Source organism: Nerophis lumbriciformis, linkage group LG22, assembly GCF_033978685.3.
Source record: "Nerophis lumbriciformis linkage group LG22, RoL_Nlum_v2.1, whole genome shotgun sequence".
NCBI lineage: Eukaryota > Metazoa > Chordata > Actinopteri > Syngnathiformes > Syngnathidae > Nerophis > Nerophis lumbriciformis.
In genome coordinates this window covers 1,168,381-1,184,706 of record NC_084569.2, presented here as the reverse complement: position 1 = coordinate 1,184,706, position 16,326 = coordinate 1,168,381, and the positions used below count along the sequence as shown (strand labels likewise).

At 42.7% G+C, this 16,326-nt stretch overlaps 1 protein-coding gene across 1 annotated transcript in view; it reads left to right on the top strand.

The window, feature by feature from the left end:
* Positions 1–16,326, top strand: part of LOC140679755 (tubulin-specific chaperone D-like) — a 79,215-nt gene that overhangs the window by 2,611 nt on the left and 60,278 nt on the right. Inside the window, exons 4-10 of the mRNA XM_072915804.1 lie at positions 3,208–3,309; positions 3,399–3,545; positions 10,568–10,623; positions 12,121–12,253; positions 12,625–12,670; positions 15,939–16,071; positions 16,174–16,295. Of these exons, the coding sequence (XP_072771905.1) occupies positions 3,208–3,309; positions 3,399–3,545; positions 10,568–10,623; positions 12,121–12,253; positions 12,625–12,670; positions 15,939–16,071; positions 16,174–16,295 (739 nt within the window). The remainder of the gene's footprint in view (positions 1–3,207; positions 3,310–3,398; positions 3,546–10,567; positions 10,624–12,120; positions 12,254–12,624; positions 12,671–15,938; positions 16,072–16,173; positions 16,296–16,326) is intronic.

Sequence of the window (16,326 nt, the reverse complement as noted above, 5' to 3'; positions counted from 1 at the left end):
GCCAAAAAAGATGGATGTGGTCGAACCAAAACATCAAACATTAGAGATGTGATGTGCCACTTTTCAAGTGTCTGATGGCTTAAATTAATTTTCATTAATTTTTCATATTTTGAATTCTTTTGAAAGGCTTTCAAAAAAACTACATTTGAATTGTAATTCCATGCTATTGACAGGACTATTAATTTTAATGAAGTTAGCTTACCATGTTTACAGTATGATAATTGTGATAGAAATGTGAATTTTAGGCACAGAATATTTTTTTTTTAATGGAATTGTTTAGTACTGTTTTACCATTTGTTTACTGTAAAAAGTGTTTATACTGTTTATACTTTCAATTAACAAATTGAAGTCTTGTGAAATGTTGACAGGATAACTGGCATTAACTGTCAAAATAATTTCAAACTATTGAAGTTAGCTTACAGAATAAACATGTCAATCAACCCATATGATTTTTGCTGTAATATTTTTGTTTTGAAAAGTCATTTTGACTGATAGAAAAGTGATGGTTTTAGCAACATTTTAACCTGTCTGAATGCTAATAATCATTTTGCGTCGGGGGGCGAAGGAACCCCCCACCAGGACTTTGTCCTGGACCTACCGGGGCCTGCGGCCCCTGGACCCTGGCTACTAGGTTTTTCTGATTTCAAAAGTTGGCAGGTATGCATATGTATGTAATATTTACATAATATATGTACAGTATAGGATATATACTGATATATTATATGTTTATATCACATATACAATACATAACAATTACCATGTACAATATTACAGTATATGTAACAGCTGCAGCATAAAATAGAGAGTAAATCCAGTAGAAAATAGACATTATAATCAAAGAGAAGTAGCAAACATAGAAGGTGTCAGGTAATAGACATCATCTATTGCTGTATGGCGAGTGATTATACAGCTGGATGGAGTGCGGAATGAAGGAGTTCTTGAATCGATGAATCTTGAATAGATTTTTCTCTTATTTGCTGCTGAAAAATGCTCTGGAACAGTGGTCTGCAACATTTACTATCAAAAGAGACATTTTACTGCAATTTCAATGAAAGAAAAATAGTACAGAGACACAAAATGTAACACAGCTTATAAACTTTTAAACATTTTCATCTTTTGAATTTTCATTTTACAGAAAATTAAATCTTTTTTCCTTTCTTTTTTGGAAAATATTCATGCTTAGCTTACCCACACTCGAGAAGCTTAAACTGAACACACAGGCTTCCGGTCTCTTTTTCTTGCCTCTCTTGTGCCTCGGAACTCACTCTTTGCGAATTCACGGCCTCACAGACAGTCGGAAATTATAGATTAATTTAAAAAATATTAAACTTTGCTCACACCGTCCGTGTATGGCGAGGATGGTGTTCTGCTGACCTCGACTGCGGATGTTGTGGATCGGTGGAGGGAATACTTCGAAGACCTCCTCAATCCCACCAACACGTCTTCCTATGAGGAAGCAGTGCCTGGGGAATCTGTGGTGGGCTCTCCTATTTCTGGGGCTGAGGTTGCTGAGGTAGTTAAAAAGCTCCTCGGTGGCAAGGCCCCGGGGGTAGACGAGATCCGCCCGGAGTTCCTTAAGGCTCTGGATGCTGTGGGGCTGTCTTGGTTGACAAGACTCTGCAGCATCGCGTGGACATCGGGGGCGGTACCACTGGATTGGCAGACCGGGGTGGTGGTTCCTCTCTTTAAGAAGGGGAACCGGAGGGTGTGTTCTAACTATCGTGGGATCACACTCCTCAGCCTTCCCGGTAAGGTCTATTCAGGTGTACTGGAGAGGAGGCTACGCCGGATAGTCGAACCTCGGATTCAGGAGGAACAGTGTGGTTTTCGTCCTGGTCGTGGAACTGTGGACCAGCTCTATACTCTCGGCAGGGTCCTTGAGGGTGCATGGGAGTTTGCCCAACCAGTCTATATGTGTTTTGTGGACTTGGAGAAGGCATTGGACCGTGTCCCTCGGGAAGTCCTGTGGGGAGTGCTCAGAGAGTATGGGGTATCGGACTGTCTGATTGTGGCAGTCCGCTCCCTGTATGATCAGTGCCAGAGCTTGGTCCGCATTACCGGTAGTAAGTCGGACACGTTTCCAGTGAGGGTTGGACTCCGCCAAGGCTGCCCTTTGTCACCCATTCTGTTCATAACTTTTATGGACAGAATTTCTAGGCGCAGTCAAGGCGTTGAGGGGATCTGGTTTGGTGGCTGCAGGATTAGGTCTCTGCTTTTTGCAGATGATGTGGTCCTGATGGCTTCATCTGGCCAGGATCTTCAGCTCTCACTGGATCGGTTCGCAGCTGAGTGTGAAGCGACTGGGATGAGAATCAGCACCTCCAAGTCCGAGTCCATGGTTCTCGCCCGGAAAAGGGTGGAGTGCCATCTCCGGGTTGGGGAGGAGATCTTGGCCCAAGTGGAGGAGTTCAAGTACCTCGGAGTCTTGTTCACGAGTGAGGGAAGAGTGGATCGTGAGATCAACAGGCGGATCGGTGCGGCGTCTTCAGTAATGCGGACGCTGTATCGATCCGTTGTGGTGAAGAAGGAGCTGAGCCGGAAGGCAAAGCTCTCAATTTACCGGTCGATCTACGTTCCCATCCTCACCTATGGTCATGAGCTTTGGGTTATGACCGAAAGGACAAGATCACGGGTACAAGCGGCCGAAATGAGTTTCCTCCGCCGGGTGGCGGGGCTCTCCCTTAGAGATAGGGTGAGAAGCTCTGTCATCCGGGGGGAGCTCAAAGTAAAGCCGCTGCTCCTCCACATGGAGAGGAGCCAGATGAGGTGGTTCGGGCATCTGGTCAGGATGCCACCCGAACGCCTCCCTAGGGAGGTATTTAGGGCACGTCCGACCGGTAGGAGGCCGCGGGGAAGACCCAGGACACGTTGGGAAGACTATGTCTCCCGGCTGGCCTGGGAACGCCTCGGGGTCCCACAGGAAGAGCTGGATGAAGTGGCTGGGGAGAGGGAAGTCTGGGCTTCCCTGCTTAGGCTGCTGCCCCCGCGACCCGACCTCGGATAAGCGGAAGAAGATGGATGGATGGATGGATGGATAAACTTTGCTCAGTATGGCGTTAAAACAAATCTGAGGGAGCCACCACAAGTTGTAGACCTCTGCTCTAGGAAAAAAATGCCTAATAGGAGACCTCAAACATAGTCACCATGAAGTTGTTTGCATGTATGCAACAATCCGATGTACAAATACAAATGTGTGTGTCTGCCCAGGTGAGAGGCTATAAAATCTTCATGCGGCGTTTCCCTCATGAGGTCGCTGACATCCAGCCGGTTTTGGAGTTGCTGTCCAGGCAGGACCCTACAGACACAGAGGTATGATCAACACAAGAACAGCTTTGTAGTCTAGTTTATCAGATGCTAAACAAGATTGTTGTTGCTTTATAACCATGTTCTTATTCCAGACATGGGAGACACGCTACATGTTGTTACTGTGGCTGTCCATGACGTGCCTCACACCCTTTGACCTTTCTCGCCTCGATGGTCATTTGGAGTCTGAAGGTGGCCAAGCCAGAGAGCCTATCATGGACCGTATTCTGTCAATCACAAAGGCAAGTTGAAATGATGCTAAATTTAAAAAAATGAAGTGGAACCTCAGAGGTCAAATGTTAAACTAATTCAAGCAATTTCGATTTCCACCAACATTTTGTCAACAAATGCACCGGAAATATTTCACCCTAGGAGGCGCAGCCATAGGATAGAGTTGACAATTGGGAAACGTTTTCAGAGTTCTTTGCACGCATGTTATAGAGTTTTACTTAACATTTTTAGTGTTACTAATGTTTGTGAATTATCTACTGAAAAAGCAAAACATTATGTGGTACTTTACATGGGACTTGTAAGTGTCGAAAAGACAGCCAAAGTAATTTAGTAGATGAGAATAAAGCTAAAGGTAAAATATAGTGTAGAAAAATGCACCCACTTGCAGGAAATAGTCTTGGTTTTCAAAACTTTCTTTCAGGGCTTGCATGGCAGCACTTTGTGCTGATAGAAATGTTCCTCTTTACTCAATACTCAATTTAATACGTTTTAAAAATAAGCTTTTAATTTATCATCCATCCATCTTCTTCCGCTTATCCGAGGTCGGGTCGCGGGGGCAGCAGCCTAAGCAGGGAAGCCCAGACTTCCCTCTCCCCAGCCACTTCGTCCAGCTCTTCTTGTGGGACCCCGAGGCGTTCCCAGGCCAGCCGGGAGACATAGTCTTCCCAACGTGTCCTGGGTCTTCCCCGCGGCCTCCTACCGGTCGGACGTGCCCTAAACACCTTCCTAGGGAGGCGTTCGGGTGGCATCCTGACCAGATGCCCGAACCACCTCATCTGGCTCCTCTCCATGTGGAGGAGCAGCGGCTTTACTTTGAGCTCCTCCCGGATGACAGAGCTTCTCACCCTATCTCTAAGGGAGAGCCCCGCCACCTGGCGGAGGAAACTAATTTCGGCCACTTGTACCCGTGATCTTGTCCTTTCGGTCATGACCCAAAGCTCATGACCATAGGTGAGGATGGGAACGTAGATCGACCGGTAAATTGAGAGCTTTGCCTTCCGGCTCAGCTCCTTCTTCACCACAACGGATCGATACAGCGTCCGCATTACTGAAGACGCCGCACCGATCCGCCTGTCGATCTCACCATCCACTCTTCCCTCACTCGTGAACAAGACTCCGAGGTACTTGAACTCCTCCACTTGGGGCAAGATCTCCTCCCCAACCCGGAGATGGCACTCCACCCTTTTCCGGGCAAGAACCATGGACTCGGACTTGGAGGTGCTGATTCTCATCCCAGTCGCTTCACACTCAGCTGCGAACCGATCCAGTGAGAGCTGAAGATCCTGGCCAGATGAAGCCATCAGGACCACATCATCTGCAAAAAGCAGAGACCTAATCCTGCAGCCACCAAACCAGATCCCCTCAACGCCTTGACTGCGCCTAGAAATTCTGTCCATAAAAGTTATGAACAGAATGGATGACAAAGGGCAGCCTTGGCGGAGTCCAACCCTCACTGGAAACGTGTCCGACTTACTACCGGCAATGCGGACCAAGCTCTGGCACTGATCATACAGGGAGCGGACTGCCACAATCAGACAGTCCGATACCCCATACTCTCTGAGCACTCCCCACAGGACTTCCCGAGGGACACGGTCGAATGCCTTCTCCAAGTCCACAAAACACATGTAGACTGGTTGGGCAAACTCCCATGCACCCTCAAGGACCCTGCCGAGAGTATAGAGCTGGTCCACAGTTCCACGACCAGGACGAAAACCACACTGTTCCTCCTGAATCCGAGGTTCGACTATCCGGCGTTTAATTTTAATTTATCAATGCACTTATTTTATGCTAAACTTTGGTCAGGTCAAACTAAATGTACTTTATTTTGGTCTTATTTCCTGTGATTGATTATTTTTTACACATGCAATGCAGCTAAATGAGATTTTTTTGGAATTTTGCCTATCTTTCACAATCCTTTTGTAAGACAAGAACACATAGGTATTTTTTTGCATTGTAATTTGTAGGGGTGTAACGGTACACAAAAATTTTGGTTCCGTACGTACCTCTGTTTAGAGGTCACGGTTCGGTTAATTTTCGGTACAGTAAGAAAACAACAAAATATAAATTTTTTGGTTATTTATTTACCAAATTTGTAAACAATGGCTTTATCCTTTTAACATTGGGAACACTATAATAATTCTGCCCACGTTAATCAACATTAAACTGCCTCAAGTTGTTGCTCAGATTAAATAAAATGACAAAACTTTTCTTCTACATATAAAAAGTGCAACATTAAACAGTTTCAAGTCAACTCATCATGCTTAATTTATTACAGCATTTGGGAAGCCTGTAGTTGATTTTTATTATGTAAATGTTATATTTTTATCAACATGTGATAGCAGGGACCCTGCCATTCAAAACTAGGCTGCTCCATTACTAATGATTCATGTACCTATAGCTGAAAAAATACTACAATAGCAATAGGAGAGACTATTCATCCCTGAACACCATGGAGTTCATGTAGGCTTAATGATGCACTTACATATCAACCGAAACCCCTGTACCGAAACGGTTCAATACAAATACGCGTACCGTTACACCCCTAGTAATTTGTAATAATCAGCTCTTTCTAGGTGGTTAGCTATTAGAGATGCGCGGTTTGCGGGCACAACCGCGGAGTCCGCGGATCGGGCGGATGAAATTAAAAAAAATAAGATTTTATCCGCGCGCGGGTCGGGTCGGGCGGATTAATTAGATTTTTTTTTTTTTTGTTTTTTTTTTTTTGCGGGTGGCAGTTAAACCAATTGGTAAATATATATACATAGTTAAATGTTGTTACCCACATACGAAAAACGAGCAGGCACCTGCTGCATATGCCACAACAGAAGAAAAAAAAAGGAAAGAGATGGACACTTTTACGGAGCGGAGAAGGGACGCCTCGCCGGGGTCCGGGACCGAGGCCCCTTCCCCCGAGAGGGCCCCACCTGGAGCCGTAGCTGAGGCGATCCGCGAGAAGGGCCCGACGCACGTCCAGGGTCACCACCGCGCCCACCGCACCGACACCCCGCCTCGTCTGCCTTCGCCGCGGCCGGCGTCACGCTCCGCCCGCGCAGCTTACCTGCCCGCCACCCCCGTGGCCGGGGGCTCGTAACATGGGTCACTCCGCGCGCAGTGCGCTCACGAAAGGGGTGGGGCTCACCCTGGTTGATATAGAGAGCAGGACGGTGGCCATGGAAGTCGGAACCCGCTAAGGAGTGTGTAACAACCCACCTGGCGAATCAACTAGCCCTGAAAATGGATGGCGCTGGAGCGTTGGGCCCATATACCCGGCCGTCGCCGGCAGCGAGACGCGCTTGGAGGTGCGCTCAGCGCGGCTCCCATATGATTGCGCACTGGTGTGCGTCTGGGTCGTGACAGCGTGGCACGCGAAGGTCTGTGATGCATTGGATCAGTCTCCTTTCTTTAACAGGCAAAAGCTTTATAACCTCACCATACCTGCCAACTTTTGAAATCAGAAAAACCTAGTAGCCAGGGTCCAAGGGCCGCAGGCCCCGGTAGGTCCAGGACAAAGTCCTGGTGGAGGGTTCAGGGCTTCGCCCCCCGACGCAAAATGATTATTAGCATTCAGACAGGTTAAAATGTTGCTAAAACCATCACTTTTCTATCAGTCACAGTGACTTTTCAAAACAAAAATATTACAGCAAAAATCATATGGGTTGATTGACATGTTTATTCTGTAAGCTAACTTCAATAGTTTGAAATTATTTTGACAGTTAATGCCAGTTATCCTGTCAACCTTTCACAAGACTTCAATTTGTTAATTGAAAGTATAAACACTTTTTACAGTAAACAAACGGTAAAACAGTACTAAACAATTCCATAAAAAAAAAAATTGGTGTCATTATTAACTTTCTGTCCAAGCTTGTATAATCTACTGCCTTGTTCAATTGTAAAAAATATTCTGTGCCTAAAATTCACATTTCTATCACAATTATCATACTGTAAACATGGTAAGCTAACTTCATTAAAATTAATAGTCCTGTCAATAGCATGGAATTACAATTCAAATGTAGTTTTTTTGTAAGCCTTTCAAAAGAATTCAAAATATGAAAAATTAATTTAAGCCAACAGACACTTGAAAAGTGGCACATCACATCTCTAATGTAATCATTTGAACTTTTCAACAGAAATAGCACTGCAAAAATATTAAGGACATACTTCTGTATTTTGGTAGTTATGCTGTCTACATTTAACAAGATTTCTTCAACTTGGACTTGAAAGCATAAATAGTATAAACACTTTTAACAGTATGTCGTGCTGTGAAATAAAGCCGACAGGATTACGCACCAAACACGAAGCAAGGCCAAAGCGCACGCGCGCATGGTGCAGGAGAACAAAGGACTTCTTTCATTTAAGGTTTGTGATAAACCATCAAACTCATTCGTTAAAAGGACTATAGTAATATAAAGCGAATTTTTCTGGACATTATCATGCAAGAAAAGTTTATTTTTGGGACCGCGATCACCGCGTAATGATTTTTAAAGGTTGCATTACAAACATTTAACTGTCCCATGTGATCAGCCAGTGCGATTGGAAGTCCATGCTCAATTATTGCCTCCGTAAATAAAACTTCGGGCGGGTGCGGGCGGATGGCGGGCGGATGGCGGGCGGGTGCAGTTCTGATCAAACGTTACATCGGGTGGATGGCGGATGGTTGACGACTTTCTGACGCGGTTGCGGATGAAATAAATTGCCTATCCGCGCATCTCTATTAGCTATGCAGCTAATGGGAGTTATCAATTCTACCTCTAAATCCCTCTAAAATGCTTTCAAAAACCGCCAACAATACTCCATTTAGGTCCCATGACCTGAATATTAACAGAGTATTACAAAACATTGAGTATTACAGAGTATTACAAAACATTGTTATTGTAAGCGTAGACGCAGACAAACTATGTTAGAGAGAACTAACTGGCTTGTGCAGCAGCTGCAGTGTTGTCATACTAAGATCATAGTCAGTTCTGAGTTGTTGAAAGTTAATTGTAGATGATAAACAATGTATCTCACCATGATAATAGAAGGTTGTGCCCATAACCAAGAAGTTGGTCATCTGTGACATTCAACTTATACCCGGAGATGGCGAGAAAGACATGAAAAGACACTCTTCTGTGGCACAAAACACCGTCTTTTTTTTTTAATGAATAATTCTTAATCTAAACGGGATTAAATGAACATCCAATCGGTCGCCAACCTAGTAAGAGCAGACATTGTACGGTAAGAGATTATTTTATTATGTTAGTTGTTTCTAATGAAGTCTGCTGATATGTAGTAGTCGTTGAAAGAAAAGCGAACATTGTGATGCGTCTATGAAATTAATGCGCCGCTGTATGCTTAAAATAGGTAAATATTACATGTTATGAATGTGCCTGTTACGACACTACATGCATACTTACAACATGTACAGTATATCAAACCTTTTTTTTTTTTTCCTGAGGGAACTCTCCTGAAGGAATCAATAAAGTACTATCCATCTATCTTAATGGAGGTGTTTGGATGTTTTTAAAAAAAGCTTTATAGACAGAAGAGAGACAAGATTGTTAACTCACTTTTATTTATGTTTACTTACTAGTTAGAATGCATACTAAAAAGAAATTAAAGCTGCAAGCAGCATTGGTCGGGCCCGCGTATTTGGCAGGTGCTAGTCCTAAGTGTCCCAATACTTTTGTCTTCTTTTAGTCTGAAGTGTCCCAAGACTTTTGTCTAGTGTACCAACTTGTCTGCATTGTGTAGGCACGCTGGTGCTTCCTGCTTTTAAGCAGCCATCTTAAAAAAACAGCAGCGCAGCAGCATCAGCGCAGCGGGTCTTTGAAGCGTCATAAAATCAAAACCGGAGCAGGTATTAAAAAGCTGTTCTGTTATTTTATTCACAAGGGTTTAATCTCTCTCCTGTGTTAGTTTGAAGCCGAAACGACAAACGCGCTCAGAGGAGATAGTTTTTGAAGGAAGGTGACCGGTTTTTACAAAAAAATTGTTTTGAAGGGGGAATAGCAAACTTCCTGTTGATTTTTGCTGGGGGTTGTCAATTTATGAAATGTAGGTCTAAGTGAGACCTACATAGAGGTTTTTGTTTCATGTCTCTCCGACCTTCCCAAGGAGAGTTACAGGCAGTTTTGTCAGTTTTTTCATCCGAGGAGCAGTTTTTTGTGCGTTTCATTAAAAAATTGCGCTAGAGCACAATTTTGAGATTTGGGGTTAGGTTTTTTTATTAGATCACAATTTTTGCCAGTCCTGATGTGTGTGTTCAGTTCGGTGAGTTTTGAAGCGTGTTAAGGGGGTCAAATTACAGCTCTAAGAGGCAAAAGTGACTGTTTTTAGTACTTTTTTGTCTTGAAGGGGGAATTGCCAACTTCCTGTTGATTTTTGCCCAAGAATATACTATTATGAAATCTAGGTCTAAGTCACACCTACATAAAGGTTTTTGTTTCATGTCTCTCCGACCTTCCTAGTGGGAGTTACAGGCAGTCTAGTTTTTTTTTTGTAGGGGGCGCTAGAGCGCAATTTTGAATTTTGTGGTTCGTTTTTTTAGAAAAAGGCAATTTTTGCAGGTCCTGATGTGTGGGTCAAATATGGTGAGTTTTGAAGCATGTTAAGTGGGTCAAATTACAGTTTAAAGTGGCGGCGGAAGAATAAAGAATGATAAAACCTTACAAATTCAATAGGTCCTTATGTCCCATTGCATAAGGACTCCCTTTGGGAGTCCTTATACAATGGGCCATGCGGGCCCTAAAAAACATGTTCTTACATCAGGGTGGATGTTGAATAATAGGCAACATTCCAAAGCAAGTGTAGATTCCCTTAAAGAAGATAGAAATGTTACTTCATGATGGGAACATTTTGACCCTGAAACTAATTATTTTTATTTTCACGGGGAAAAAAATCTACATTTACACAAATCAAAGTGTTGGACTTTAGTAGTTCAAATGTATGTGTAACTACTAAGCATCCAGTAGCAGTATTACTTGCATGATTTTTTTTTAATGGTGTGTCTTTATTTAACAATGTTTGAGTCAACAGTAGCGTTTTCTCTTTGCAGTCTTATCTGGCGGTCAGTGATAGTTCCAGGGATGCTGCATCCGTTTTGGTATCCAAGTAAGTCATATTACTGTTAAAAAAAGCACATTCATTCAACGTAAGCAACTCTTACAGTTTATTATTGCACATATTATTGCACACTTAACCACAAATAGCGGACGCATTAGTTAAACTTATAAAAAGCTCTAAAAATGTCAATTTTTGTTGCTCCAAACCCAATGACATGCCTCTCACGGTTATTTAAGACATTGTAAATTTGGCTTTACATATTAAGAAACAATGACAGGCATACAGTATTTTACTTAAAAAAATGTACAAAGTAAACCTAAAAGTCCTGCTGGGAAAAGTTGAGTGAACTGACTTGGGAGACAGCGCCCTCTGCTGGGTACATAGCTACAGAACGTTTCCCCCACATTTAAATGGTGCTATCATGTTCATTTAAGATAACGTACAAATAATACATTTAAGATAACGTACAAATAATGTATTGGATCGGAAAGAAAATGAATGGTATCGCTAAATTAGACATTTTTTGTGGGAAAATTGACTTTTTTACACTGAGTTTTTATACACAGAATTTGTGTACATTCAATTTTAACATTTAATTTTTTTCTGCACTGATTTTTTTACACAGAATTTTTTTGAAACATAATTATTTTACACAGATTTTTTTTTTTAAATTTTTTTACACAGAATTTTTCAAAATTGAACTGTTTTATTGTGAATGTTTGTACATAAAATTTTAAATTTTAAACATTAAACAAATAATTTTTCTGCACTGAATTTTTTTACACAGATTTTTTTTACACTGTAGCTTTTTTAAACTGATTTTTTTTACACTGTTTTTTTTTTACAATTAATTTTTTTACACTGAATTTTTTTTTAACCTACATTTTTTTACACTGGATTTTTTAAACTGAATTATTTTATTCTGAATTTATAGGCACACAATTTTTGTGCATTTATTTTTTACACTGATTTTTTTTTTGCACAGATTTTTTTTTACACCAAACTTATTTTACACTGAATCTTTTTTAAACCTGATTTTTTCAAAATTGAATTGTTTTATTCAAATTTTTTTCACACTGAATTTTTTAAACTGAATTGTTGTATTCTGAATTTTTACACTGAACATTTTTTTTTTTTGCATTGAATGTTTTTTTACACAGATTTTGTTTTTACACCAAACTTATTTTACACTGAATCTTATTTAAACAGATTTAAAAAAAAAAGTTTAATTGTTTTGTTCTGAGTTTTTATACACTAAATTTTTGTACATACATTTTTAACACAAAATATTTCTGCACTGAATTTCTTACACAGATTTTTTTTTTACACCAAATTTATTTTACACTGAAGCTTTTTTAAACTGATTTTTTACACAGATTTTTTTACAGTGAGTTTTTTTTACACATAATTTTTTTCTAACTGAATATTTATGCTCAGAATTGTTTTTAAACTGAATTTTTATGCACATAATTTTTCTGTATTAATTACACTGATTTTTGTACACCGACTTTATGTTCTTGACTCATGTATAATTGTCGTTTACAGGTTCATGACACGTCCTGATGTGCAAAAGAAGTGCCTTAGACACTTTCTGGACTGGAGCCTTACAACCATATTCCGAACAAATGACCAGTCCGTGCACTCCATTATGTTGCTGGATGGAGCTCTCCAGTCCCTGGTAAACACCCACTCAGGTCACATGTGATAGTGTGTGTACATTTTTGTAGTCTATATTGTAAGACAATTTAATATCCAATGCTAAAGTACTGTGATTTAATTGAATTGAAGCCACATGACACGTCTGATGTTTTTGTTAAGATGGAGGTCAAATGACTTCCTTTTTAGTTAAGGTGATGTCAGCCAAGCAAGTCGTTGTATTTGTGGCACTTGAAAAATGTGTTTCTATTATATCTCCCCGTTTTGTTATCCACATTCAAAACGGAGGCCTGCCCACAGAAACAATGTGTTTTTTCGTCGATCTAATAAGTGATATTAATGAAAGAAGAAGTTTGAACATGTCTTATCTGCATCTTGTCTCTGTTCCAACAGGCGACACTTTTTAAACACGGAAAACGCGACGACCTCTTACAGCACGGTAGGTTCCCCTTAGGATGTTCACCATAGTATATTTGACGTGAAACATTTAAGATATGATTCAAGTGTTGACTTTCAGCATTCATTTAAAACAGGCCTGGGCAATTATTTTGACTCAGTGGCCAAATTTAGAGAAACAATTGTGTCTGGGGGCAGGTATATCTCTTTTTTTAGATATTTTTCACTAATACAAAACCTCACAATAATGATTGAATGCTAAAAACTTCATGACAGACGACCTTAAAAAACGAAATGGAATTCAAGATTATTTTACTGAATGAGACACCCAGAATGTACATGAAAATAAAGAATGTGGGATTTACAATATTAACTACGAACGATAAATAACTCAATCCTACCAGCACGTCTTCCTATGAGGAAGCAGGGCCTGGGGAATCTGTGGTGGGCTCTCCTATTTCTGGGGCTGAGGTTGCCGAGGTAGTTAAAAAGCTCCTCGGTGGCAAGGCCCCGGGGGTGGATGAGTTCCGCCCAGAGTTCCTTAAGGCTCTGGATGTTGTGGGGCTGTCTTGGTTGACAAGACTCTGCAACATCGCGTGGACATTGGGGGCAGTACCTCTGAATTGGCAGACCGGGGTGGTGGTTCCTCTCTTTAAGAAGGGGAACCGGAGGGTGTGTTCCAACTATCGTGGGATCACACTCCTCAGCCTTCCCGGTAAGGTCTATTCGGGTGTACTGGAGAGGAGGCTACGCCGGATAGTCGAACCTAGGATTCAGGAGGAACAGTGTGGTTTTCGTCCCGGTCGTGGAACTGTGGACCAGCTCTATACTCTCGGCAGGGTCCTTGAGGGTGCATGGGAGTTTGCCCAACCAGTCTACATGTTCTTTGTGGACTTGGAGAAGGCATTCGGCCGTGTACCCCGGGAAGTCCTGTGGGGAGTTCTCAGAGAGTATGGGGTAACGGACTGTCTTATTGTGGCGGTTCGCTCCCTGTATGATCAGTGTCAGAGCTTGGTCCGCATTGCCGGCAGTAAGTCGGACACGTTTCCAGTGAGGGTTGGACTCCGCCAGGGCTGCCCTTTGTCACCCATTCTGTTCATAAGCTTTATGGACAGAATTTCTAGGCGCAGTCAAGGCGTTGAGGGGATCTGGTTTGGTGGCTGCAGGATTAGGTCTCTGCTTTTTGCAGATGATGTGGTCCTGATGGCTTCATCTGGCCAAGATCTTCAGCTCTCACTGGATCGGTTCGCAGCCGAGTGAGAAGCGACTGGGATGGAAATCAGCACCTCCAAGTCCGAGTCCATGGTTCTCACCCGGAAAAGGGTGGAGTGCCATCTTCGGGTTGGGGAGGAGATCTTGCCCCAAGTGGAGGAGTTCAAGTACCTCGGAGTCTTGTTCACGAGTGAGGGAAGAGTGGATCGTGAGATCGACAGGCAGATCGGTGCGGCGTCTTCAGTAATGCGGACGCTGTATCGATCCGTTGTGGTGAAGAAGGAGCTGAGGCGGAAGGCAAAGCTCTCGATTTACCGGTCGATCTACGTTCCCATCCTCACCTATGGTCATGAGCTTTGGGTCATGACCGAAAGGACAAGATCACGGGTACAAGCGACCGAAATGAGTTTCCTCCGCCGGGTGGCGGGTCTCTCCCTTAGAGATAGGGTGAGAAGCTCTGTCATCCGGGAGGAGCTCAAAGTAAAGCCGCTGCTCCTCCACATCGAGAGGAGCCAGATGAGGTGGTTCGGGCATCTGGTCAGGATGCCACCCGAACGCCTCCCTAGGGAGGTGTTTCGGGCACGTCCGACCGGTAGAAGGCCACGGGGAAGACCCAGGACACGTTGGGAAGACTATGTCTCCCGGCTGGCCTGGGAACGCCTCGGGATCCCCGGGAGGAGCTGGACGAAGTGGCTGGGGAGAGGGAAGTCTGGGCTTCCCTGCTTAGGCTGCTGCCCCCGCGACCCGACCTCGGATAAGCGGAAGAAGATGGATGGATGGATGGACGATAAATAACTGAATATCGACAACATATGAACGTCACACACCCTCTTGGTCTACATATTTTCCAATCAAGCAGAACAAAACAAAAAAACTCACTTACGATCTGATACGTCTGATACATCACTAAGCTTTAGAACTTTTGTTGTAAAAATATCCTTTCGCCTCTGTCCCTGACACCCACATTTCAGGCTGGCCACTCTGGAAACACTCTGTGGAAACGCTCCCCACCCACACTGCTTGGTGCCTTGTCTGAGCTGCTGTGACCTAGATTACCATAGTAACTAATTAGATTACCATAGTAACTAATTAGATTACCATAGTAACTAGTATATCATGCAAAAGTGCAGATTCCAACCATTGAAATACTCAGTATAGTTCAAGACTTACAGTCATTTGAATACATCACTGCACATCATAATGGCAGCTACACTTTCAATTTTAAAGATCTACAAAAATAATTTGGGAATGTCCAGCGGGCCAGATTGAAAAGCTTAACGGGTCGCATGCGGCCCCCGGGCCTTAATTTGCCTAGCTCTGATTTAAAAGGTATCACAAAATCAGCCATGTGTGGTACCTGGGTGTTTGTAATTTAACCCTAAAGACCAAATCATACCAAAACCAAAGCAAATGTTCATGTAAGAAATAATGTATATCCAAAAATATTATCGCACCACATTTAATAGAGAATAATACAATGTAAAGTAAAAAGAGCACCGTGGCAGCAGATTCACTGCAAATAATTGTCGAGGACACAGATGGCCCTAGCAAAGAAACTCCCTGAGTCTGGATGTATGTGATCTGACTCATCTGTAGTGCCTGCCAAAAGGCAACAGTTGGAACCAGTAGTTTCCCAGGTTAGAGGAGCTAGGAACTTTGTTGCTCTGCTGAGGTAGCGAGAGGCAGCAATATCTTTTTTTTAGCTTCTCTCGCCATTCTATTCAGGGCTGTTTTGTCTGCTGCAGCAGTGTAATGTACTGAGTTACAGTGGATCAGGAGGGCTTCAGTGGCTACTCTGTGAAGGTCGTCAGCAGCATCCCCTCCACGCTGTCCATCTTATGCATTCTCAGGCCCTGGAATCTCTAACAGGCTTATTTCACCATGGCAGCACAGGTCTTTGGACATCTTTTGCCTGTAGTCACAAAGATTTGTGAATACAAATAATAGTGTCTTGGGCAGATGTTTGCATGCAAACAGATTAGGTGTCTCTCAAAATAAAAACAGATCCTTTCATTTCATAGAAATGTGCTTTTATCTATTCATGTTTATCATTATTTTAAGTGTTTTTTATTACCATGAATGCTATTGTCATCCTACAGCTTCTACAGTTTTGAAGTGTCTGGAACAAAAACATTTGTCAGAGAGCAGCGAGGCCATGCTAAGGAAGCTCAATGTCAAACTCATTCAGAGACTGGGCCTCACCTACCTGAAGCCTTGCTTGGCCCATTGGAGGTCAGACACAAACCTGATATCTGTTCATTTAACATAAAACATGTGCTGCTAGTTAGCTTTAACATGACAGACTTGCTCCTCCATGTGTGTTGATGTTTGTAGGTACCAGAGAGGAAGCAGGTCCATAGCATCCACCCTTTTGACCAACACTCCCTCAACAGAGCCCGGTGGGACACAAGCGGAGGAGGATTACGACATTCCTGAAGAGTTAGAGACCGTTATTGGTGAGGTTCTAAATAATACGTACATCTGAAG